We start from the raw sequence: 27,919 nt of genomic DNA, 5'->3' as shown, positions 1-27,919 counted from the left end.
TTACAACTACGGCTGTAAGAACTTGTTAGTGTAGTTGCTGCATCTCACTATACTGTAATGACACAGAATGTATCTACGTATGTGTGAAAATGTAAGTGTATTTTTAATTTGGTATGTGTGAGTTTCGTAATGACATAATCTATAATATAAAAATGAGTCGCTGAATGTGTTGCTAAGCGCAAAACTCGAGAACGGTTGGACCGATTTCGCTAATTCTTTTTTTAAAATATTCCTTGAAGTACGAGGATGGTTCTTATGGAGAGAAAAATTCTAAAAAAAAAAATAATTAATAAAATTAAAGAATCGACTGTTAGGCGATACGAAGTTCGCCGGGTCAGCTAGTATGTAATAAAATGTAATAGTTTTAATTTGTATGTTTTCAAAATTTATATTGAAAATATCCTCAGGAAACCTCCACGTCTTGAGAGAAATTTTTGTACAAACATCAAATTTGAGTAGCATCACAAAGGAGTAGTGTGGCGGAATAAGCATCGTAATTTCAATCATCTATCTCTTAGGTGGGATGGAATGTTCAAGGCTTTTGTGCTACGAGTGCAAGATTGAGAGGCTGATACTTAGCACTTCGTGGCATCTCGTTTAAAACCATCCCGGTTGTTATTATGGACCCGTGATAGAAATCTATACCTATGGTATGAAGATTATGCTAAATAACACTGGAGCTAAGTTGTTAATTTTTACCAACTACAGGCTGACTCTCTTCAGTTAATATTTATTTATATATTAGTTACTTTATCAAAAACTTTAAATAAGTCATAAGTACCTTTGCTGACCGGTACCGGCGTAAAACCAGATTGTGGGTAAAATGGCGCTCCTTTGTCATAGATCAGAGCCTGTTTGGACTCCTTATCCGGGTTACGGATGAGTCGTCTGTGGACACCAGATTTGTGAGAGCCTCTGGCCATCCACAGGCAGCCGTTTTCTACTGTCGCATCTTCAAGGGCGATCCAAAATCCGATAGGGGGAACAGGTTCGCTGTACAAATATGTTGCATCTTGGTGATCTGCAACTAGAACAGAAAATTCAGAATAAATACATTTTATTAGACATATATTTATACATTTGACTAGCCCGTTAGCGCAGTTTGTAGTGGCTTTGCTTTTTGTTCCGCGGGTTGCGGGTTCGATTCCCGCCTGAGTCTGGGTGTAATAATTGTATTTATATATGTATTATATGGCAGATATTTGTATTTGAATATGAATTAGTATCTCCTTGTGGGTTTCTCCACCGTGCCTTAGAGACCACTTAAAGCTAATAGTAATCTTTAATCGGGATAGTAATCATGCACCCACCCACAGCAGATCAGTGTAGTTGATCCTAGATGAATGACAGACATTCGCCCAGGTGAATCATTAAAATTTCTTTTTACTTTTCGAGGAGGTATTATGTTCCTCAAATATAATTGGAACCAACCCAGTCAGAGTTCGTAATAGGTTTCGAAAAAAAACTACTAAACTAAAGCTTTTGTGAAATATCGAGACATAGGATGTTTGGCATGAACTTGGGGACGTCTATGTCCAGCAGTGACTGCAAAAGGATGAACTGACTGTGAAATATTGCCTTTTAAGTAATTTGTAGTAAAGAAAATAGTTACACGAAATCTTTTTCTTTATATTTAGTAACTTCAGTTATATAAAGGCTTGTACTTCTATTCAACTGTGAGATTCTCGTTAGCAAGTTATTTGAGACGCAGTAAAAGTTTTAGACGTAAATTTTCTTAAAGCTTTCGTTGGAATTATTTTCTATGCTCTCAACATGCATTTATTTTTATATTTTTCGGAATTATCTAACATATAAAATTCTCGTTTCGCGGTGTTTGTAGTTAAACTCTCCCGGAACGGGTTGACCGATTCTCATGAAATTTTGTGTGCATATTGGGTAGGTTTAAGAATCGAACAATATCTATTTTTCAATATCTATTTGGCGTTGAAAGATACATACAACCCTAAATTTTCACCCTTCTACCACCAACCCCTATTGTTAAATAGCGTTTAGCGGCAAGACAACGTTTACAAAGTCAGCCAGTAATTTAATAGTAATATTTATGTATACATAGTTAGTACTCATTGTTTTCTTTTTCTAAATTTAAATTTTTCTACTGAATAATTGAAAATAATAAAATTTTCAGATTTTTTTACAGTGCTTTCATGTAGAAAATAAAATTAGTATAAGAACTACGTCATACATATAATTAATTATGCAACATAGATGGACATGAAAGTGGCATTTGTTAGAATTTTACATCTATCATCATCAAGTTTAATTAATAAATAGATACTTATAAATTTTATCATATACATGATTTTAAAAGGTTGTTGCTAAGTTCTTTTTGCGGGGTTTGATTTTAAAAGAGGTTCTTTTTGCCGGGTTTCCCTAAAGCAGCTCTCAAAAAACTCACGTGTCTGTCCCGGAGGAAGCACCTAACACAAACGTTCGAACTACGAGAAACTTTTACGCCTATCCAAACGTTGGTCAATTGAATCCTCAGCTGTATGTTATTTGCTGTGTCCAATTAGCCAAAGCGCCATTATTTTTATATGTATTAAAATCCCACTAATATTATAAATTCGCTGATGCAAAGTGAGTCGTTGCGCAGTTTCCTATGACTTGCTTTCAGCTCATGACACAAGCATTAGTTTAAGCTCGTCTTAGAAATAGATGACCTTCAATCACTTTGTACGTAGATGGATGAAAATCAAGAACAACACGTGGGTAGGCTACTTTTTATACTGACGTTTCTACGGGTTCAGAAATTGCACGGGTGTTACCGAAATACGCTTATACTTGTTCTATAATGTTCTTTTATATAAATTTCAAGCAGATTAATTATTATTTTAATATAAAGCGTGGGCTTGTGCCCACTTCTATCAAATATATTTTGATTGAAAATTTCTTTGATATAATAAGCTAATATACATTTCTTTAGAAATAATTTATGAAAAAGGCAAAATTCAACATAATACCGTCGCAAGGTAAATTTTTAAGCCGATTAACGATACTGTAGTGGGTGGTATTCAAAATAATATTTAAAATGAGATAAAAAAATAAATTTATGATAGAATCTGGGGCGAATACGTTATGAGAATCATAAAAGCATGTTGTGATTAAAAATCAATAGACGACTCAGAAAATCGTTCGTCGTACTGAAATATGTATGTGTATATTTTATTACGAATTTTTTTGTATAATTATGTTTTAATGACTTGTATGTATTCAAATTAGAAGTACATACATACGTGTATTTTTTTTCCTGTTTCTCTGCCTGTATTTTAATGTCTAATCATGTTAAATTTAACTGAGGAAAGCATAGAAGGAAATTTCCAGCTCAAAATAAGGTCAACTGGTGTACCTCGACCTTGCAGAAGATCACAGCTAAATAATACTGTTTTTATGCCGTATTGTGATCCTGTTGGTGAGTAAGGTGATCAAAGTTCCTGGGGGGAATCGGATATAATAGCTTACCATCAGATTAACCGTACGCTTGTTTGCCGAAATAGTTACATTAAAAAAATAATTAGGAATTAAAAATGAACTGATTATGAAATTTAGCGTGATTTGACTACTAGTGGCCAGGACAATGAACACTATTTATGCCACTGGTTTAGGGGATAATAGTTATAATGTGTAATCACATTTCATAATAATAATAGATATTATAGGTTTCGATTAAGATCACGATCCAGCTTGCAATATCCCACTGCGAGGTGGCGGATTGTTCCCTACTATGAGTAACGATCGGGTATTTGATAAAAATGGGACCAACAGCTTAACGTGCTCACTAAGGCACGGTGGGGAGACCCACAAGGACGGACGTCAAAACCGGAAAGAAATAATTGTAGAAATACAAAAATTTATCCCGAGCGGAAATCGACTACACGCGTCACTACACGAGAGCGAATTATTATATTTATACTCTTTTGTTGATTGTCAGTCTGTAGTATAATTGAAATTTATTAAAAAGGTATTATGGCATTTTCATAATTTTTTCGTTTTCTTTAATTTAAATATTTAATTACGGTTGAATTTCGACCTCTAGGCGACCCACTAGTGTTTTTAAATATATTATTGTATTTAAAAACTACATTCTTCATTACAAGCTTCATTTAGCATTCGGTAGACTTTAAGCTATTTTGGTATTATGCTGCATTATGTATGAGGTTTAGTTCATAACATTTTATTTCCTTTGAAAAAACCATTTGAGTACGATGTTCTCATTAATAACGTATTTAAAATTAATCTTAAAATAATTACATGAACAAAATTGCAACGGAGAATATAGCCACCCCCTCTCTTCCCGTGGGTGTCGTAAGAGGTGACTAAGGAACAACACAGTTCACTACCACCTTGGAACTTATAAAGCCGACCGATGGCGGGATGACCATCCAACTACTGGCTTTGAATACATAGGCCGAAGACGGGCAACAGCGTCTTCGGTGCGACAAAGCCAGCCCTGCGGTCACCAACCCGCCTGCCCAGCGTGGTGACTATGGGCAAAACACACGAGTTCGTGCTATTTTTGGCGTGAACTTGTGGTGGCCTGTGTCCAGCAGTGGACTGTGATAGGCTGAAATGATGATGATGATATTAATTTGGAAATAAATTATCAAAAGGGATTGATTTTACCAAATAATGGCCTTACCTTGTGCAATGTTATTAAATACCCCGAGCGGTTTTAGTCTTCAATAAACTAAACAAATTAATAATTGGAATATTTGGAATTAAAATATGCACATATTTGTGGAATTTTATTATAGAAAGATGGCTTACTATACAATTAAATTATGGTATCATGTGTCGTTATACAGGCCGTGGTTTGGCGCAAGGTGATCCTATTTCACCACTCCTATTTAATTTGGCTACATTACATGTTTCTAGATATATTAAAAACGCGTATATGTCCCAATATGTAGACGATTTTTCCCTATATATGAACGGCATAAATGCAGAGGTGTGTAAGTTTCTTTTTTTAGTCATAATTTACAAATAGCCATTACACGTTTTATCACAGTTACTTTCAAATCTGGGTTCAGAAATATCTCCCTCTAAAAGAAAAGTGTGTGTTTTTAAAAGAGGATGTTTTATGTAGTACCAAGAATATAATTTCAATAATATGGGGGTATTCAACAGTATCTTGGCTTCACCAACTTCTGAAGAGGCTAGAAATGTTTATAACTTATTCCTAACATATTAAGGAAACGTTGTTGATTTAGTTAAAAAGGATGGTGGTGATGTGGTCACTGTGTGACAAAACACCCTATTTTATGATATATATAGATAAAAAAACAAAAAACTAAAACTGGAATATTTCATTCGTAGAGACTGGATTTGTTTTTGACTAAAACATATAATTAATATTGTAATTTAAATTGAAATTTCTAAAATAGTTTCGTAATGTATTCGTATTTAGAACGTTACTATTTCCAGTAAACAGCGCCTTATTATAATTATGTTAAATTAGTACATACATTATCAACGTCTTCAATGTCGTGTTCTATATAATAAACAGTTGCCTTTTTGTTATAATAACGTCTTTTTAATCGTAAATTTATCTTTGTGTTGTTTCTTAAACTTAATTTATAATGAATTTTTATGTTTTAATAGTATCTCATACCATTAATCGTTAACTGGGTTTATTAGTGCAAAACTTGCGAATGACTCGACCAATTGGACAAATCCTTTGTTTTAAAAATTTCTAATATTATGTAAAATTATACAAAATTTAAAAAAGTTAACGTTATATTAAAATATACGCGTTTGTTTGTTTTATGACGCGTTATGATCAACAAGTTATTAATAAAGTCATTAAGATTTGTTTTTAGCAAAATTGTTTTTTTTTTATTTAATTTTAAACGGATGGATCGTCGTAATTAGCTTTAATGATTATATTACATTTTGTTAACCGATTTCCAAAAAAGGAGGAGGTTCTCAATTCGACTGTAGGGTAAAAGCCGGATAGTTGCCTCGGACGGATACATGCCCCGGTTTTTAATACACTATGTTAGGAATATAAGTTGTGTTAGCGCTATTCTACAATAAGTAGTGACCCCCCACAGGCCTTAGTGCGATGTAAGCCATCGGAATAGGCGCACGTGTTTTGTCCGTGTGAGCAAATATCTTCCGCGGCAAAACTTTGACGGGCGTTATACTTATATTGGCAAGTAATTTTTATTGAATATTTTTATTACTGATCGTGGTGTCAGTCAACTTTTTGTTTTTTCGCATGCATTAGAGTTTAAACTACATTGTTTGTTATGTTTTATTGCAAAATAATTTTTATTTATTTTGCAAATGTAAAGGGCAAGTATCCGCATCAAAAAGGATAGTCACCCTACTTACTTTCGCGGATAGTTGCCCCTAGAGAAACTTAACATTTTTTAACAAGTAAAGACGGATTTCATTTTTTTGTTGATTTTTCGAATGAACTGTGACTCTAACTTGTTGTAATTAAAATAAATATCTACTCAACTGTTTTATATATTTATTCTAGATAAGCAAAATGCCTCATAAATGTAAGCGAAAACCAGGCGTGGTGCCACGCAACATCAACTGGACAGAAGATACCTTAAAACTCGCCTTGGAAGAATTGAGAGAAAAAAAAAGGTATCAATGAAATTTCTCGAACATACGGAATATCCTCTCGAACCTTAAGAAGACGCTACGAAACAAATAACCAGCAACTATTAACTCAAGGTATATTTTCGATTCAAAGGTGTATGCCCTGCAGTATAAATACAAAATTCTATCTACACACCTTCTTAGCTGACGCAATTGTATTTTTTGTCACTTCTAGGAAAATATCCTGTTCTTGGCTTCGAAAATGAAAAAAGACTGGTAGCTCATATGTTGAAGCTCGGAGACGCCGGTTTTCCTCCTGACAGAATTGTGATTCGTTAATTAGCTTATCAGTTTGCCGAAAAGTTGAAATTAAAGCACAGCTTTAACAATGACAATAAAATGGCTGGACCGCAATGGCTAAAAAGCTTTCTTGAAAGAAATCCTGAAATAGCTTTGAGACAAGCTGAGGGCTTATCAATTGAAAAAGCGAAGGGTCTCAACAGAACAAAAGTTGCAAATTTTTTCAAACTCTTAATAACTACTTTAACTGAGAATAATTTGCTAATAAGCCAGATAGAATATTTAATATGAATGAAACCGGTGTCCAACTAAATAATAAAATTGGTAAAGTATTAGCTAAGAAAGGCAGTGAAATTGAATCTGATAACACAGATATTATGAAACAGGAAAAAGTAAAAACATTAAGGAAGAGAAGATTACAAATTTACAGTTCTGACAGTTCCGACAGTAGTGAAAGTGAAGAAAATGTAATCAGTTCAAAAACTTTAAAAAAAAGTTCAAAAACGCTTAAAGGAAAAGCCACCATAGGACTCCTAATCAAAAGAAGCAAGGACGAAAAATCGTTAAGAGACACTCAAAAGATATTAAAAGTCAAAATGATAATTTAATAGTAAATACGAATAAAAAAGTTTCTACAAAAAAAAAAGATAATTATTGCGTAGAATGTTATGAGAATTACAATTTAACGAAATCAAAGTCAGATTGGATTCTATCTGATACATGTCAGATGTGGTTGCATGAAACATGCACCACATTCAAGAATTATTGTCAAAGATGTGGAAAGTTGGAAACCTTAGCTGCTGGCAAAAATTAAAGTTAACATCAAAGTTAATTACTAAATTATTATATCTTTAAGATAAATGCTAATATTTCATAATAACGTACATAACTTTAAGATTGAATAATATTGTATAATTAAAATCATTAAAAATGAAAACTATTTAATAATGTTATGATTATTATTTCACATTATACTTAATAAAAGATCTCAGTAAATTATAAGGACTGTTAAATAAATAATAAAGACTAATTTAATTGATATAAATTTGTTTCTATCTAAAATAAAAATTTTACCGAGGCTACTATCCCCGCATGAGGCAAGTATCCCTCGAAGCATTTTCCACGCTAGGCTACTATCCGCCATAGTAGGCAACTATCCCTTTTCTAAGAGGTGAAATAAAACAATATTTATTCAAAACCATTGTTAATTATGTACACAAAAATAGGCTATTATAGAAGATAAAAGGCCTATGTTTTGAGATACATATTAAATAATTTTCAGCAAGTTCATATTTTTTAAAAATTAAGCTTTTTCGAAAAGTGGGGCAACTATCCGGCTTTTACCCTATTTTTTTTTTTTTTTTTTTTTTTTTTTTATGTATGTTACATCAGAACTTTTGCCCGTGTGGACCGATTTCGACAAATTTTGTTTTAATCGAAAGGTTTTGTGTGCCAATTGGTCCCATTTAAATTTATTTGAGATCTAACAACTACTTTTCGAGTTATATCTAATAATGCGTTTTTACTTGACGCTTTTTTCGTCGACCTACGTTGTATTATACCGCATAACTTTCTACTGGATGTACCGATTTTGATAATTCTTTTTTTGTTGGAAAGAGGATATCCCTAGTTTGGTACCATGATAACGAAACTAGGATATGATGATGGGATCCCAGAGAAATCGAGGGAAACTCTCGAAAATCCGCAATAACTTTCTACTGGATGTACCGATTTTGATAATTCTTTTTTTGTTGGAAAGGAGATATCTGTAGTTTGATACCATGATAAGGAAACCGGGATCTGATGATGGGATCCCAGAGAAATCGAGGGAACTTCTTGAAAATCCGCAATAACTTTTTACTGGGTGTACCGATTTTAATAATTTTTAATTTAATCGAAAGCTGATGTTTGTCATGTGGTCACATATAAATTTTATTGAGATCTGATAACTACTTTTTGAGTAATCTTTGATAACGCGTAGTTACTTGACTATTTTGTCGTCGATCTACGTTGTATTACTCGTCGATGTAATTGAAGTCGGTTTTTTTTTCGTTTGCGAGCAAACACAATTATTTCTTTTATAACCCTTTCTGTGCTGTGTATCATCCAGGTTTTTTAATCAGCAATATTGATAGATATGTGTATCATATATATTAATACGCTAAGGTAAAGATGTTTGACTTCCTATTTCGAAAAAAACCTCCCAATTACTCCACATAAATTATATATCATTTTATAGATAATTGCTTGCTCTACTGGCATCCACAACTAAAAAATATATTATTGATTTTGTTTTTGTAAATTAATTAATTATATCACGATATGTCAGCCAAATAATATTGCTCGGTAGTACTATGTGGTGATTAAGATAATCAGAGCGATTGGTCCCGCACGCTGTATTGACAGTGGGCGTAGGATACACCTATAAACTATGACGGAACGAATACGCGCTTGGTATCCAAGGGATAAATAGAAATAAGAGCATTTTATCTATAACTATTTTGGGTAGTTGTATTCAAAAAATACCTCGAGCATACAAACGTTCTACTAAGAATCTTTACATTACGAAAAAAATAATGTTACATAAAAAATAAGAAAGCCTTAGAAGTCTCGAAAAATGTTGCCAACTAAAATAGAACTACATCACTGAAAGAAATGATTATATGTCAATATCGAAAAGAAGACCAATAGACCTACGCAATGTCACCCACTTCAACGATTACATCTTTCGCTCCCGTGAATCTTAGCGCAGTAAACAACTTTTGTTGCGCAAAAATATTTATTTATATCGAAATAACGACCTTCATTCCCACCCTCTAATGTTAATATAGCTATGATACTACGTAGCGCTATGGCAGATGAAAATGGCGCTTGTAATTGTTCAAAAATATCGGAACAAAACGACCCACAGATAACATAATTAATATCCATAGTGTTAGTTACTGTGAAGTTTTAAGAACTTAATTTAACACAGGCCGAAGACGGGCAGCAGCGTCTTCGGTGCGACAAAGCCAGCCCTGCGGTCACCAACCCGCCTGCCCAGCGTGGTGACTATGGGCAACACACATGAGTTCACGTTATTTTTGGCGGTAACTTGTGGAGGCCTATGTCCAGCAGTGGACTGTATAGGCTGTAATGAATTTAACAACCTATCAACGCTTCAAAAATTCTGTGAAACAAACCTCGTTAAAATGAATTACTTAATGCATTAATTATTCGAAAACGATATGTCTTGATCACGAGACATTCGTAGTCAATGTCGAAATATCGAGCTCCGCAAAGCGAAAATAATAAAAATGGTAAATATCCCGTTTTCGAATAATTTTCGTAATAGAAGTAACCATGTTAATCTAATAAATCTTAATGCATTAACTCTTCCAATTCTCATCAGCTGTCATTCTTCAAAGACGTGTATTTAAAAACGCATACCACGATATAGATTGTCAATAAATAGCAATTTTTTTTTCGAACAAATAAGTAATGAAATGTATTTATTAACATTGATCTCAAACCAATTTGTTATTCATTATCGTAACTTATACTGTCTTCTTTGACTATTTTTTTAATATTCAATTAATAATAAACTAACAATACCCGTGCTAATACTTCGCACTAAATAAGTATAATAATTGTCAATCATGTTGACATTGTTTCACAATTAAATCCGTCATATATATAATTTTAATAATTAATTAATTTACAAATCTCTATTAGATTGAGGAATCTTCTGTAAGATTGAGGTACTTCCAAAGACGGGCTGCTTCAGATTTTAAGCAAGAGTCTGATGTGCCATATCTCATAATGGATCTCTCCTCTATAAGTACATACATACATACATATAATCACGCCTCTTTCCTGTAAGGATAGGCAGAGACCACTTTTTCCACTTGCTACGATCTTTACATATTTCTTTCGCTTCGTCCACTTTCATTATTCCCTTCATACATGCTCTTCGGTTTAGGGAACTCTTGACCTGGCCTTTTTTCAAGACGTCCCTTATTTGGTCTCGGAACGTCTGCCTAGGTCTACCCCTTCCAACCCTTCCATCCACACTCGCCTTATATACTTTTTTCGTCAGTCGTTCTTCACTCATTCTCTCGACACGACCAAACCATCTGAGCATACCTTTCTCAATTTTTGTCACTACATCTTCTTTCAGACCATTACGTTTCCTTATCTCACTATTTCTTATCCTGTCACTCAGTTTAACTCCTATCATACTTCTTAACGCTCTCATCTCAACTGCATTTATTTTGCTTTCATGTTTCTTCTGCCATACCCAACTTTCACTTCCGTACATGAGTGTCGGAACCAACACCCCCTCAAATAAGCAAAGAGGGAAAGGTTCTAACTAAATCACACAATTGAACTATGTTTTGAAGAATCATACACCTACACGAGATATTTTGTGGTATCTTTGACAGCAACAAGGATAAAGTCTCTAGACAAAAATCTCTCTGGAGAACTGCAAAACATATAAATACCAAGAGTATATAGGTGCATCTTCTTATATATAAAATTCTAGTGTCACAATATTGATTAACATACTCCTCCGAAACGGCTGGACCGATTTTTATGAAATTTTGTGTACATATCGGGTAGGTCTGAGAATAAGCTAACATCTACTTTTCATACCCCTAAGTTACGGGGGGGGGGGGGTAAAGGGGATTAATAATATATATGGCAAAACAGCGTTAGCTGGGCCAGCTAGTATATTTATATACATCCAAATATTTGCCATGAGCAGTAATCGAACATACAATTGTTAGGGCAAAATCTTCCACCATTACAACCGAGTATTTACGTATAAACCTATACGGGATATACTGAAACAAATAAATCTATGTACAAGTAATTCTTGTACAAATCATGTTCCTTTGAAATGTTGAAGTGTTTGCTTTTGAGTCGCAATTGCGATTCTGTGGGCGGAAAACGTATCGCTCGTGTAAATACTCAAGGCTATATTGACTTCAAAATAGACTCCTAAGTACTTGATTATATTTGTAAATTTGTGCTCTCTAGCATAGAAAGTTACCGGAGACGACTGGGGTGTGACATTCTGGAAAATAATTTAGTGCCTATCACAAGTTCTATTTAAATATTTAATACTGCCAGATCGTCTATTATAAAATAAATTAGTGTTCTGTTAATGAATATATAATGAAACGTTTAATATTACTGAATGATTTTCACAGGTTATTACGGCAGCTAGAATAAAATTGTATGATCGTAGTATATGGCGTTTTATAAATTGCTTTTTCAAACCTACACTTTCAGATTCGAATATTTTCAGACATATTTTTTTTTAGAGAATTCATTTTTTTAATTGACACTCTGCAATGATTATGGTTATTCGATCGTTAATAGATCGATAGCTCTTTGATTGATTCAGGAAGAAGAACGTGAAGAAAGTTTAGTTAAAGTCTGTGAAGTTTAGTTTTTGTTTTGCATAATTAGCTATAAATTTGAATTGAACTAACTTTGTCTAATTTATTTATTAATTATCGTTTTTACGTTTGATAATACGTAGCGCTTCTAATAATATTAGCAAAAGGTACACTACAGCTTCAACCTGTGCTGTTGTAGTCTGTTTAGCCATATAAAATATTACAAAAGTCGCAGGCAGTTATTATTGTAAGCTCGATTCGAATTACGTACCTTCTCCACCGACCCCAGGGTTTTTGTATATGTACATACTCTGTACAACCGCTGGTTCTCTGAAACCTAGCTCCCGACACACTGCTTTGACTCTATCACTGTAGGTGTAGCATCTGAAGATTGGGTGCAGGAGATGTAGGGCGTGTCCAACCTGAAAACAGAATTAGTATCTACTACCATATTTTCCATATATATAAAAATTAATCAATGAAATTTACAAATAAAAATTAAAATAATTTTTAAACCGAAATGTTGTACATACTCTTACGAGTTCAACATAAAGTTACACATCCGTACTTATTCTACGCATAGGTACTAGCATCTGAACTGTTTTTATACTCTAGTCTCTTCTGATTATGTAGGTACGTATTAAGATTATGTAGATACATCTTTAGAGCATAGTAAGTTAATATTTTCTTATTGTACGTCTACCTACTTTAATTTCTGTCTGTAACCGTTCCTTTTTGGGTGTACTGGAAGAAATCTCTTACAGGGATAAGCACATCCATTATACGTGAGTCTCCATTAAAAATATATTATATATGTAATTTTGTACGAATGAAAAATTGTTAAATAAATATATAAAATAAATAAGTTTATTTAACAATTTAATACTAGCAACATTATGATATACTAGCTGACCCGGCGAACTTCGTATCGCCTAACACAACTTTATCGTATGGTATTAAAGTTCAAATTGACTTTTAAGTATTATCACAAATCTTTTGTATGGGAGGAAAAGTGTTGTTTTTAGACTTTTTCAGGAAATTTAAATTTTTTTTTAATTTTTCTCTCCGTAAGAACCATCCTCGTACTTCACGGAATATTTTAAAAAAAGAATTAGCGAAATCGGTCCAACCGTTCTCGAGTTTTGCGCTTAGCAACACATTCAGCGACTCATTTTTATATTATAGATTATCATGACATGTACATATAAATTACAATATACTATGTCGGGATTAGTACATACAACTCGTAAACAAGACATTCGTAGATATTGTCGAAATATCAAACCCCGCAAAATAAATGGTAAATATGCCGTTGTTAATAATTTGCGTAATGAAAATAATTGTGTTAATTCCAAATCTTATATAGTACAGCTCTGGTAAGTAAAACTTTATTCAAGCTACCGTTATATACACAATGTAAATACAACATTTACTCGAGTACATTGATAGTAATAATTCCGTATTTCAAAAGTAAAATATACGTTTAAAAATCAATCCTGTTTCAATAAGCTCAGGCTCACATTTGGTTTATTTTTAAATGTTGGAATAAAAAATTGTCTTCAACACGCGTTCGCCTGAGGCCACATGTTGGTTACGAAAAAATGAAATAAATTCCATGTGCCATGATAAGCTCGACTTCATTTATTTCACATGATACCAGTTTTAAATTAACTTATCGAAATGTATATATAATACATTATTATACAAAACCAAATTAAATATTTATTTATGTATTGTCATATAATATGTTACACCTTCGTTGTTAGCTGAATATATATATTGACCTGCGAAATTTTGCATTTTTAAACAAATATGCAAATGAATAATTCTGTTGTTGTTAATGTTTAGGAATTAGACTAGCCCGTTGGTGCGGTTTGTATTGGTCCCGCTTTCTGCTCCGCGGGTTGCGGGTTCGAATCCCGCCCGAGTCTGGGTGTAATATTTGTATTTATAAATTTATATATGTATCTACTATATTTATGTAAACTTATAAAAAAAAACCTATTTAGCTATATCAGTCGGCCGTTATCTATAACACGGGCATTAAGTCGCATACCGTTGCTTGCTGTATGTTATATGATATTTCTTTATTTATATTAAAAATAAAAAAAAAAATTTGAGAAAAAAAATACATGCAAGGAATTACAGAGACATGCCATAGTGAAATAGAGCATTGATAAGTAGATGTTAAGCAGGACCAGAGGATTACACGACCTTTTTTATTACAAAAATGGTAAACGCGGTCGTTCGCCGGATAAGCAGTTTTTTTTACACCACCACGTGTTAGCAGTCGTCCGCCTGGGTAGGGCAAGATGGGGTCGCGCTAGCATTCGCCACCTGCCTCGCCCCGGCAGATAAGCAGATACCGTAGCTTATGGGCGTCAAGAACACCATTTATTGTAAGCGCGTCGCCGACCCTCCTCAGGACCTTACCAGGACCTCTAGCTAATTGGCCAAGCTAACACAGAACCTGCTGATTCTGTTCTATTGATGCTTACCTTGTTTAAAGATATACTTGGATCCACCAGAAGTTTACCGTCTGGTCCAACCGCTTCGGCCTCGTAGAAAAAGCTGATCTTGTCATTGCTGTTTAGAAAATACTCGTCCTTCAGTTGCTGGAACAGATGATAACTATGAAAATTCTTAATTCTATATGTATGAAAGATTAATAAAAGCAGTATTAATGATATTCTGGCCAGAAATATTTAATATTTACTATGTAACATTACGTCACTTATATTATTGTAATAAATTAAATTATCCATAACACATTGTAATTAGTGAATCAAACTATATACATTTTAAAATTATATTTTTTTATTGTTTTTCAAGGCAGATTAAACAGAATGTCTGCTATACCCCAATATAAAATTACATCGGAGCACTTAGTTTATGTTAAAACTTAAAACCAAGGAGATTTTAATCATATAAATTAATACGCTAAAGTTACGATGTTTTCCTCCCTTTTTTAGGAAAAACCTCACACTTACTTCAAATAAATTATATATAATTTTATCGATAACCGCTTGCTCTACCGGCATCCACAACAAAAAAAAAAATATATATATTGATTTTGTTTTTGAAAACTAATTTATTATTAAAATTATACACATGACGGCTTAAATTTTTTACTTATTTAGAGCGAATTGTTCGAACGGGCATTACTAGTATACTACAATATTTATACGACGGCATATATTGTATGGTATAAATGTGTATAGCGCCATCTTGTTATACTGCAAAAACATTGATACGGAAAATATATAATTGGAATTCAATAACAAGAAATTATACGTAATTGTTTTGTAGCATACAAGATATACAATAAGTTATATTAATAGACATTTATAGTAAATAAGAAATTAACAAAAAAAGATGAAGAAGTTATCGTTAATAGTCGTTATAAAATACTATACTAAGGGCCTGTTCAACCAGATGTGGATAACGCTATTTTACGGATGATGAAATCCAACAGATAAGTTTTTGACGTATTATTCTTTTTCAACCTCGAATTCTGCTGTATTTATGAAATATTTGTATTTGCAAAAATGTATCGAAAAGGTTTAGTTTATTAATCTTTGTGATACAGATCCTATTGGCCTCTGTTTTCTACTGTTTAAGTCAAAATTATATTATAATATAGATTATCTACAAATGGTGTAACAAGCCCTTAAAAGAAATTATGCCATATTTATATATATTAATTTAATCTTAATTCAATATTAAACAGTCGTTTAATAACTTTAATCGATTTCGTGAAGTTTGAGTGATAGGCTACTATGACGATAAATTACTATCACAAAATGTCGAGATGAGAAGTAAGCAATTGTCGAATGTTGAGATGAGGCGTTAAGTATGATAGGAGTTTAACTGAGTGACAGGATACGAAATAGTGAGATAAGGAAACGTTGTGGTCTGAAAGAAGATGTAGTGACAAAAATTAAGGAAGGTATGCTCAGATGGTTTGGTCATGTCAAGAGAATGAATGAAGAACGATTGACGAAAAAAGTGTATAAGGCGAGTGTGGGTGGAAGGGTTAGAAGGGGTAGACCTAGGCGGGCGTTCCGAGACCAAATAAGGAACGTCTTGAAAAAAGGCCAGGTCAAGAGTATCCTAAACCAAAGAGCGTGTATGAAGGGAATAATGAAAGTGGACGAAGCAAAAGAAGTATGTAAGGATCGTAGCAAATGGTCTCTGTCTACCCCTACGGGAAAGAGATGTGATTATATGTATGTATGTATGTATGTATGTATGTATGTATGTATGTATGTATGTATGTATGTATGTATGTATGTATGTATATATGTATGTATGTATGTATGTATGTATGTATGTATGTATGTATGTATGTATGTATGTATAAAATGTCAGGTTACTAAAACAACAGGAGCGACTGACAGCTAGTGCGTTAATACTGTTACACACAGTATTACAAGTACAGTCGTCGAATCGTTCTTAAATTACCTTACATCATGAACTGATTACTATACCTATTGAGTAATGTGATCAACTGATCATTCTGTACCAATAGAGCCCAGTAACGAGGAGTGTTTTTACAAGAATATTTTGTTGTTAGAAAAATATCTCTAATTATCTAGATTAGTGGCACGGTGTTACGTGCTTTTTTTATCAAGTTTGAAGTATGATTGAACTGGATTAGTTATCATATGTATTATATATATTAATACGCTAGCGTTAAGATGTTTGCTTCCTTTTTTTAGAAAAAAAAAACTCACAATTACTCCTCATAAATTATATATCATTTTAGAGATAATTACTAAAAATTTAGTATTGAATTTATTTTTGTAAATTAATTAATCTATACTAATATTATAAAGCAATAGTTTGTTTGTTTGTTTGAACGCGCTAATCTCAGAAACTACTGGTCCGATTTGAAAAATTATTTTAGTGTTAGATAGCCCATTTATCGAGGAAGGTTGTAGGCTATATATCATCACGCTAAGACCAAAAGAAGCGGAGCACCAATGAAAAATGTTTCGAAATCGGGGGTTCTTTTTTTCCTTTTGAGAGCTTTCGCTGCGTGCGCTGTGAAAACAGTTAAAGTTTCGCAAAAATCATGTACGACAGAAAAGATCCTGTTTAAAAGTTCTTAAAAAAAGTCCGCGACAGCTTATATCTATCTTTAAAGGTTAGCTCATTATAACCTTTTTTATGCTAACCAAGTTTGTTCTAAAATAATGCATTATTTGCGAAGATATTTTTATAAATATCCTTATATCTAAATAAATACGTTATTCATCACAAGTATTTAATTTAAAACATAATAGCCTTTTACATAATTCGATTTCAATGAGTATCTCAGGAGATATCGCAGTTTTAAAATGACATCGCAGCAAAATAATGATCAAGAATGGCGCGCGCATCTGTTCCACGCGGACGAAGTCACGCGCAGAAGCTAGTTGTTAATATAAATATATATACACTGAGACAAAATACAGCAATGCTGCCGCCATCTGACGACGTTTAAAAATTAAACCCGTCATATATATAATTTTAATAATTAATTAATTTAAAAAAACAAAAGCGATAATATATATATTATAGCGATATATATATTTGTGGATGCCAGTAGAGTAAACAATTATCGATTATTATGTTGATAAAACATGTAAAAATTTGTTTGTAGGACAGTAAAAAAAGATTTTGGCAGAGTATTATTTCATTGAAACAAAATCCTCAAATAAAGTAAGTCCCGAAGATGTACCTATAGTTAAGCCAGGCTCTAAATTTAGTTCCTTAGGTGTTAGTACTAAGTGACGAAATTCGTTCCGTAATCACGTTTCGTTTAATCCATGGCTTAAGGGCGCACAATTACCGATTATTTTAAACTGACTGTGCCCCGCGGTTCCAGCTAAACTATTCAAAAATATTTTTAAACCATTAATTACTGCGCAACTCGGGCGATTTACACAGTTATTTTAAATTATCTCCTAAATTATGCGTCCAAATTATATGCAATAAACGACAAATTTTATCTTCATAAAATTACCTTTTTGATGGGAATATTTTTCATTCGTAATCATTCATATCCTGGCTAATTAAAATACAATAAAATCACCTTTTATTTTTTTTTTTGATCATCACTTCATTGCAAAGTTATTTAGATGATATCTTCTAAGATATTCATTGAAATCTAACGATATCAAGGACAGTTTTGTTCAAAAAGAAATACTTGTGATGTATAATGTATTTATTTGGATATTAATTTACATCATTTCTATAAAACCACCTTTGCAAATAATGCATTATTTTAAAACAAAATTGATTACAATCAAAAAGGTTCGAATGAGGTAACCTTAAAATATAGTCATATGTTGTCGCTGACTCTTTTTGGAACTTTTGATAGCGATCAATTTCATCGTACCGTCGGCCAAGAAAGTAATACTAAGGTTGAATGCCGCTTGCAGATTCATAGGTGATAACGATTAGTTTCGCTTGCAGATTGATCTGACAACTTCTATTGCCGTCTTTATCTGATTATTGATAACGATATTATTTATGCCTAATAGAGTTTAAAATGTCATGTACAGTAATGACGTATGAATACTTATCAATTAGGTTTACGTCATTATTATATGTCTCCTTCAGTATTATCTTTTGATAACGAACCTTGTTGTAATTTTCGATGACCAGGAAACTAAATCAAGACTGGTACACCCCTTTCTTTGCCGACCGTACATAGCTATTGGGTAGCTTTAACCGTTTAAGCAGTGCACGCAACGTAAGCTCCCAAAAAGAATATATTTTTCCGTTTTCCTAACATTTATTATTAACGTTCAGCTACTATTGGTTGTAGCGTGTTGTCGTGCCTTCCTCGGTAGTTGGAATATCAAACAGAAAAGTAATTTTTCAATTCAAATCAGTACATCCTGAGGCTAGCGCGTCTAAACAAACAAACAAACTATCAGCTTTATAATATTCGTAGGGATGTATTTGTTTACTCGTTCGGAGACCTTTTTTTGTTCTATTTTTATATGGTCTATTTGTATGTAACACTTAATTAGTACATGGATTAAGTTTTAATGTACCTACATCGAAACTGTATGTTTTCCTAATAAACATACAAATAAACCTGGGCGTTAAACGGCTGTGCGGAAAATATTAGCATTATATATATATATATATATATATATATACAGGGTGTCCCAGAAAGAATGGATAACCCTGAAGCGCCTAATAGTACGGCTATCAAGCGCTCTAATAAAAATACACAAAACAAAAAATTCCAAGTGGTGCCAAAAATATGAGGTTTTTAAAAAAAAATACATATTTATTGACCTTACTCTACTTTCATGTACACCACGGCCGCAAATTAATGAAATTTGTTGTGTTTTTGGTGTTATCTTTTTCCTCATAGACTATAATATTAGAAATGCAGTAAAGAGTATGAGTATCTATTGTACTTTTTCGGAAAAAAAAATATCAACTTCAATTTTTAGCATAAAATTTGATAAGAAAATAATTTTGACAAAGTTTGAGAGCCCTTCGTGAAAAAAAAAAGTATGAAGACCTAAGCGGCCAACTATTTCAAAAATATGCGCAGTTAATACAGATTACAAAATGGTATAATACATGATTTTATTTAACGTTAAGATGCAAAAAGAGTAAACTCGACTGAAGAAAGAAAAAAATAATGTTGTCTTAAATTGTTAAAATAAAAGCGTTAAGTTGTACATAAATCAATCTTTATTTTATAAAAGGTGTTCGAATTGTCTGCCACCGACTCTGATACAAGCTCGACATCTACTAATAAATGCTCTTCTAAGAAGTCGTGCGTAGCGCCGTTCAGTTATTATTGAAGCGGCTTCCTGCACACGACATCGTAATTCCTCCAAACTTGAAATAGGCTTGAAGTACACCTGTTCTTTTAGACAGCCCCAGTAAAAAGACGACGCCTGAAGGAAGGTAAGGTAGGAAGGATTAACTGAGGTAGGGCACAGCAGGAATTTCCTGCTCAAAATATGGAGCAGCCCGACTGGGGTAGTACCTCGACCTTACAGAAGATCACAGCAAAATAATACTGTTTTCAAGCAGTATTATGTTCCTGTTGGTGAGTAAGGTGACCAGAGCTCCTGGGGGGATTGGGGATTGGGTCGGTAACGCGCTTGCGATGCATCTGGTATTGCAGGCGTCTATAAGCTACGGTGATCGCTTACCATCAGGTGAGCCGTACGCTTGTTTGCCGACCTAGTGACATAAAAAAAAAAAAGGAAGACGTGCCTGAGGAAGTGAGACAATCCCACTGGCTACAAAATGATGGTTGTCCTGCACATTATGCTGCAAACGTCCGTGTGTATTTAAATGCCACGTATCCAAATAGATGGATTGGTCGTTTGGGTCCCATTTTGTGGCCTTCGCGATCCCCGGACTTAAATCCACTAGATTTTTTTTACTGGGGCTGTCTAAAAGAACAGGTGTACTTCAAGCCTATTTCGAGTTTGGAGGAATTACGATGTCGTGTGCAGGAAGCCGCTTCAATAATAACTGAACGGCGCTACGCACGACTTCTTAGAAGAGCATTTATTAGAAGATGTCGAGCTTGTATCAGAGTCGGTGGCAGACAATTCGAACACCTTTTATAAAATAAAGATTGATTTATGTACAACTTAACGCTTTTATTTTAACAATTTAAGACAACATTATTTTTTTTCTTTCTTCAGTCGAGTTTACTCTTTTTGCATCTTAACGTTAAATAAAATCATGTATTATACCATTTTGTAATCTGTATTAACTGCGCATATTTTTGAAATAGTTGGCCGCTTAGGTCTTCATACTTTTTTTTTCACGAAGGGCTCTCAAACTTTGTCAAAATTATTTTCTTATCAAATTTTATGCTAAAAATTGAAGTTGATATTTTTTTTTCCGAAAAAGTACAATAGATACTCATACTCTTTACTGCATTTCTAATAGTATAGTCTATGAGGAAAAAGATAACACCAAAAACACAACAAATTTCATTAATTTGCGGCCGTGGTGTACATGAAAGTAGAGTAAGGTCAATAAATATGTATTTTTTTTTAAAAACCTCATATTTTTGGCACCACTTGGAATTTTTGTTTTGTGTATTTTTATTAGAGCGCTTGATAGCCGTACTATTAGGCGCTTCAGGGTTATCCATTCTTTCTGGGACACCCTGTATATAATTTTTAATAATACGTTTATTGAACCCTTGAAAAATAATTAACAAGATGTTTCTAATTACAGTTTTAAACCATATGATTTAAAAGAAAGATAAAGAATAACCATATGGTGTAAGATTGATAAAGAAATGTCTTCAACAATATTACATTATTCTAAGAAATACGGTCCGAGAGCTATCGAATCAGATCAAAGAGAATGAAAATGATTAATTATCGTTATTATTTTCAATTAATTTATTGAAATAAAAGTTAATTAATTGAAAAATTATGCTAAAATGAATTATTAATTAATTAATTTTCTTATATCAACACTTTCTCCATTATTAAACTTCATATTTGTTAGCTAAACACTCAACTCTAGCAAACTGCCGAATAGCATAAGAAACGTGATTTCCTCTCGTATAAAAATTTATTATGAGAATTGTTAAAATACCATAAATAATGAGAAAAATCAGCTACCTTTAAGTCAAGGAATAAGTCGTCAGCGTGTAACATTCAGTAGGTGATAGATGCTGCTACACATTTCAAGGTACCAGCTTACAAACTTTCCACTGAGATACAGCAATTTTTTATTTATTTATGTTCAAGCAGCCAGTTGAAGTATAATCCACCATGTTATGATCAGCTGACTTTATTTTTCCTTCAAGAAATTAGGTATATTATAATCCGTCAAGTTTTAAAGTAAGAGGAAATGACTAAAAAACACTTTTTTTTCCATGCGTGAGGCTGCCACTCCGCGCTCCATCCACGGAGTCGCAGTTGACGGTCGCAAATATTCATAATATAAATATCTAATGTATTTTATGAATTTTCGATTGGGAAGTACCAATATAATTATAGTCGCAGGACTAAGAGTAAAGCCGTAGTTGAACATAGGAGTATGCTTGATAGGTAAGATTTTCATATTATTTTCATTAAAGTTACAGCGTCAAATATTAATTAGTTGTTTTTATAAAAAGTCAAATACGGTAAAATGTTTTTTTCTTGTTTCTTTTTCTAACTGAATATTTATAAAAATAAAAAAAATGTTTATTATACATTGACATCTTAAGTAAACTTCTTATCAATTATTCATTTAAAAAAAAGTTTTCATATAACTTTTGAATTTCTTTATTGATATTTTTAAAGTTTTATACTCAAGTCTTTAACAGTAACGTATTATAAAAATATTCTTACAATTTGGATAATAATTGGGGTTTTTGTTTTTTATAATAACGACTGTTGTTTTTAAACTGGGGAAGTACCTCGACCTTGCAGAAGATCAAAGCTAAATAATACTGCTTTCAAGCAGTGCTGTATTCCTGTGGTGATTAAGGTGACCCGAGGGGAGGCGTGGGGATAAGTTCGGATACTTTTGGTGTTGCAAGCGTCTATAAGCTACGGAATTGCCTATCATCAGGTGAACCGTACGCTTGTTTGACGGCCGAGTTGTATAAAAATAAAAATAAAAATAAAACAATTCTTCTCAGCAGCATCTACATTCTAAATTTTTGGTAGCTTAGTCTGAAAAATGACGATTTTTTATTTATCTCGATAAAATAATATTTTAATTGGATTTGGTCATTATCTGTAATTGAGATAAAAGTCAATTTAATATGTACCGGGCTTAGTATCAACTTTGTTGGTTTTCTTATATTAGTACTAGCTGTGCCCGCGACTTCGCCCGCGTGGAATTTAATCAACTTTGTTGGTTTTCTTATATTAGTACTAGCTGTGCCCGCGATTTCGTCCGCGTGGAATTTAATCAACTTTGTTGGTTTTCTTATATTAGTACTAGCTGTGCCCGCGACTTCGCCCGCGTGGAATTTAATCAACTTTGTCGCTTTTCTTATATTAGTACTAGCTGTGCTCGCGACTTCGTCCGCGTGGAGTTTAATCAACTTTGTTGGTTTTCTTATATTAGTACTAGCTGTGCGCGCGACTTCGTCCGCGTGGAATTTAATCAACTTTGTCGGTTTTCTTATATTAGTACTAGCTGTGCCCGCGACTTCGTCCTCGTGGAGTTTAATCAACTTTGTTGGTTTTCTTATATTAGTACTAACTGTGCCCGCGACTTCGTCCGCGTGGAATTTAATCAACTTTGTCGGTTTTCTTATATTAGTACTAGCTGCGCCCGCGACTTCGTCCGCGTGGAGTTTAATCAATTTTGTTGGTTTTCTTATATTAAGTACTAGCTGTGCCCGCGACTTCGTCCGCGTGGAATTTAAAAAACTAGTTATTCGCTGACTTACAAAATAAAAATAAATCTTAAAGTAGCCTAAGTTACTTCTTATTACATCAGCTATCTACCAAAGTCCATTAAAATCGGCCCAGACACCAGACACAACAGACAGATAAAATTATAAAAAATATTATTTTGTAATACGTGCCGCGTATGTATGAATTTAGTAAAAAGCGGTTATTTTAATATTATAAACACACTCCAATTTTATTTATTTGTATAGATAAAAAGATCGACGCATTGACACGTTTAATATGATTAGACATTATTATATTAATATTATTTAGTACATAATTAATAAATAGTAAGGAATGAATGATTATATCAAGTGTACTAGCGAATAAGTTTGATCCATTTCGAAAACTGTTACTCTCTGAATTGTTTAAAAGAATAAATATCCATATTTGAAAAAAACAATACGCAGAACTGTTTACACAATTGTAACAAAAGGTAATTGGAAATATTTTTAATTTATTGGTGACGTGCCTTTTAAAACTTTACACTTTCTAGAATAATTTATATGAGTATAAATATATTATAAATTCTTTAATTATTATATTATACTAGCTGACTCGGCAAACGTTGTCTTGCCGTTAAACGCTATTTAAAAATAGGGAGTGAGAATTTAGGGTTGTATGTATTTTTCAACGCTAAATCATAATAAAATAAAAAATAAATAATTTGTCTAAAAAATTAAAAAAATGTAGGGGTGGACTACTTAACATTTAGGGGGGTGAAAAATAGATTTTGTTCGATTCTCAGACCTACCCAATATGCACATAAAATTTCATGAGAATCGGTCAAGCGGTTTCGGAGGAGTTTAACTACAAACACCGCGACACGAGAATTTTATATAATAGATGTATAAATGTAGTTGTATGTTCTAGGACTCTATCCCCTGCTAGGAGAAGGATTAGAGCTTAATCCACCACGCTGCTCCAATACGGATTGGTGGATATATTCCCTGCTATGAATAACAATCGCTATCAGGTGTCTATGATAAAAACCGGGACCGACGGCTTAACGGGCTCTCCGAGGTACGGTGGGAAAACCCAGAAAGACTGCATAAACACCCAGACCATGGCAAACATCTGTATAGCCAGATGTTTGTCATGTGCGGGGATCGAGCCCGCAACCGTCAGCGCAACAGCCACAAACCAGTGCAGTGATCGTTGCGCCAAATTTTAACTCTAAATTCTTTTTCTCTCTTCATATCTTGATAAAAACTTAAAGTTTTCTTTTTTAATGTCGTTAAAGTGATATGTTATTAAACTTACTTGTTTGTTGTTTTCCAAGGTAGAGAAGACAGCTTTGTCCTCAGATTCGAGAGCTTGCTTTGTCAGTTCCAAACCGGCGTTTCGGAGTTCGTCGCACTCTGCCGGTCGAAGAAAATCTTCTAAGACCACGTAGCCATCCTCCTCCAACTAGAATTCACAATTACAATACATATATCAATTATGTGATGCTGATTTCTTATCGATTTTAAAAATAAAATCAATAAATGTTAATGGTACGTTTTTTATTGAATTACACAGGACGATTAAATGTATTTATTCAATATTAGGCAGTTGTTTTTTTTAATTGGATATTTGAATATATTTCTTTTCGTGTGTTAAAAAATTCAATTGAGTTTGTCATCTCAATCACACCTATCATTCTCCTTTGTGTCTTCTCAATTCTACTTGACATTGGTGAAATTGACAGCGCCTACCGGTACAATTATGCTATTAAAGGTGATTAATTAATCGATCATAAAATTATTCCAATAGTGATTATTTGTATACAATATATAAAGATTAAATAAGTTTGTTCGTTTAAAATTTTTAAGCAATATGGTTAAATTAAAATATCATTTTATGTACCTATTTTAAATTTCGGCCACGGATACAGATAAAGAAGTCTGATAGGTATAGATATAGGATTTAATTATGTTAGTGTGAATTAAAGATAACGTTAGAATATTAATTTCAGTAGATACTAAAGAAAGTCAAAAAACGTTATATAAATATTCAATTTTTTTTTTATTTGTCAAAAACCAAAAAAGGTAAAAACTGTTTCATAATAACGTTTGATTAAAAAGAATATCTTTTTTATTCCTGTAGTTACACTTGTTTCTATAATTATAATAGAATAATAAAAAACTGCTTACATCAGTTTTCGTTACCTCCCCCACGTCGCGTTACTTTGGTTTAAATAAGATATTTTTAGAGACTTGTTGCGCTGCAGTGGGTTTGCGTGTAGCCCCGAAATAGTAAAAAAGGACTAGTGCAAGTAATTGCGCGGTAAGAACTTGACCACAGATTATATTTTATTTTTTCTATAGATAGGGGTTGAGTGTAAGTGATAACTAGTTGTGATATGACCTCTTTAGCAATTTTTCAATTGAGAATAAGGTTATTACACCCATTGTCATTTTTAATGTATTTTAAAAATAAATTTTATTTATATTTTTACGACAATGAAGAATTAATAACGCTTTCTATATTTTAGTTAAAATTTTGTTTTATTTTTAATATTTGTTATATCATTAATATAAAATTATTTTGGGTTGGAAGTTTTAAAATTTATTCGTAAATCTGACGCTGATGCTGATAGTACCTGTATGTTTTTATTTTCTATTTTTATTTTGGAGTTTGTTGAAATTCACTCTTTAAGAATTGATTTTCATATAAGGCCCCAGTATGAAAAAAAAATATGAGGAGTAAAATCTATTGAACGAATGACCTCATTACGTTTCTTGTAACGCCATCTATCGGAACCCTATTTGATTCGTTGATTTACAATTTGATATAGTTTTAATCTTTTTCGTATACCAGTAAACCTTTTGTGCCTATTTAGACAGTCGATCTGAAGGAGTAAACTTCAGTCGTGCGTCGGAGCTGACACAAACTTTTTTTTAAAATAAAATAAAGTAGAAAATAAAAACAAAAAAATAGTGAATATTTTATTTTCTACCTTTACACATACCTTTTTACATAAAACTATTCTAAATGTAATTCAACTTTCGTCGTATTATTATGACTTTCAAATTTAAAATTATAGAACCCAGTATTGTCTTAAAACTCATTCCACTATATATGACGCATTTCCGGATTTAAAGATATAAGCCACTGTTTTCGGAAATAATACAACAATGTTTTTGTTATTACTCTAAAATATAGTCTAATATTTATTTTACTCAGCAACGCGGTGTTTTGTCGAATCCTTCACTCATTTTTCTAAATCTTACGTCAAAATATGCGCGGCAAAATGGCGGCCATGTTTACTGCATTATCATAAAGCCGGTTCCTACTCCCCAATTAGGTGTGCCAAAATCGAAGATTTTTTTTCTTTGCTCTCACCCCAAAATATCTCTTAAAATGTCTCATTAAAGCTCCTGTTTAAAAGTGGAGCTCAAAATTCTAATAGTAAGAGGTTCTCCATCGAATTTTAAGTTTTCCCGTTTAAAAACATATGAAATTAATACATTTTTGTCCTGCAAACAGAGAATAAAAATTGGTTATCTGTAAATTCGGTTTACGGACGATTGCTTTATTATCGTTGAATTGTTATCACTGAATTATTTCGAAGATAAATGTGTCATAAGCTAACACTTGGAACGATCGTGTTTCTCTATCGCTTGTTCCGCGCTCTCGCTTGCACGCTCAGGTTCAGGCGGAACGTGATACTTTTTCCTGCGTGCAGGCGTTGTTCATCGATTTATAAGACGTTATCGTTTCAAGAAATGAATGAATTTTTAGTTCCTATTAAATTTAATACAAAAATTTCATTGTGCCGAATTTATATCTACAATATTTGTTTTATTATATAGCTTTAAAGTTCAAATTTCCGGTTTTTGTCTGTTTTAGCTAAACTGTAAGACCTAGAGAAAAATCGTAAATAGTTAATTTGTAGTACGTTTAAAATCTTATAAAAAAGGTGCTGTCAACTTTTTCATATCATTGTAGCTTTAATTTGTTAGTTTTAAATTGATTGTTTGTATTTTATATTATATTTTTAAATATATTTCATTTATTTATAACTCCGTAATGTGTGTATTCTTGACTTAAGCATTAAATTGTTATCGTAAGTTATGTCGGTAATATGCAACTTTTATATATAAATATATTACTGGCTAGTTGACTTCTTTATTAAGAAAACATTTTAAAATACTATTATGGTTTTTTTTTAATATGTAACAGATTTAGAGTTTTTATTTTTCTTTGTTTTATCATAATTTAAATTGGGAAATAATAAGTCTAGCCACAGATTTCTTTATTGGCCGTGATCTAACTTCC

General features: G+C 32.6%; 1 protein-coding gene across 1 annotated transcript in view; it reads right to left on the bottom strand.

Moving 5' to 3' along the window:
- Positions 1-27,919, bottom strand: part of LOC123669028 (phytanoyl-CoA dioxygenase domain-containing protein 1) — a 53,838-nt gene that overhangs the window by 5,146 nt on the left and 20,773 nt on the right. The window contains exons 2-5 of the mRNA XM_045602697.1: positions 24,920-25,066; positions 14,759-14,875; positions 12,532-12,682; positions 782-1,027 (exon numbers count right to left, since the gene is read on the bottom strand). Of these exons, the coding sequence (XP_045458653.1) occupies positions 782-1,027; positions 12,532-12,682; positions 14,759-14,875; positions 24,920-25,066 (661 nt within the window). The remainder of the gene's footprint in view (positions 1-781; positions 1,028-12,531; positions 12,683-14,758; positions 14,876-24,919; positions 25,067-27,919) is intronic.

Source organism: Melitaea cinxia, chromosome Z, assembly GCF_905220565.1.
Source record: "Melitaea cinxia chromosome Z, ilMelCinx1.1, whole genome shotgun sequence".
Classification (NCBI taxonomy): domain Eukaryota; kingdom Metazoa; phylum Arthropoda; class Insecta; order Lepidoptera; family Nymphalidae; genus Melitaea; species Melitaea cinxia.
This window is presented reverse-complemented; position numbering and strand designations above follow the sequence as displayed.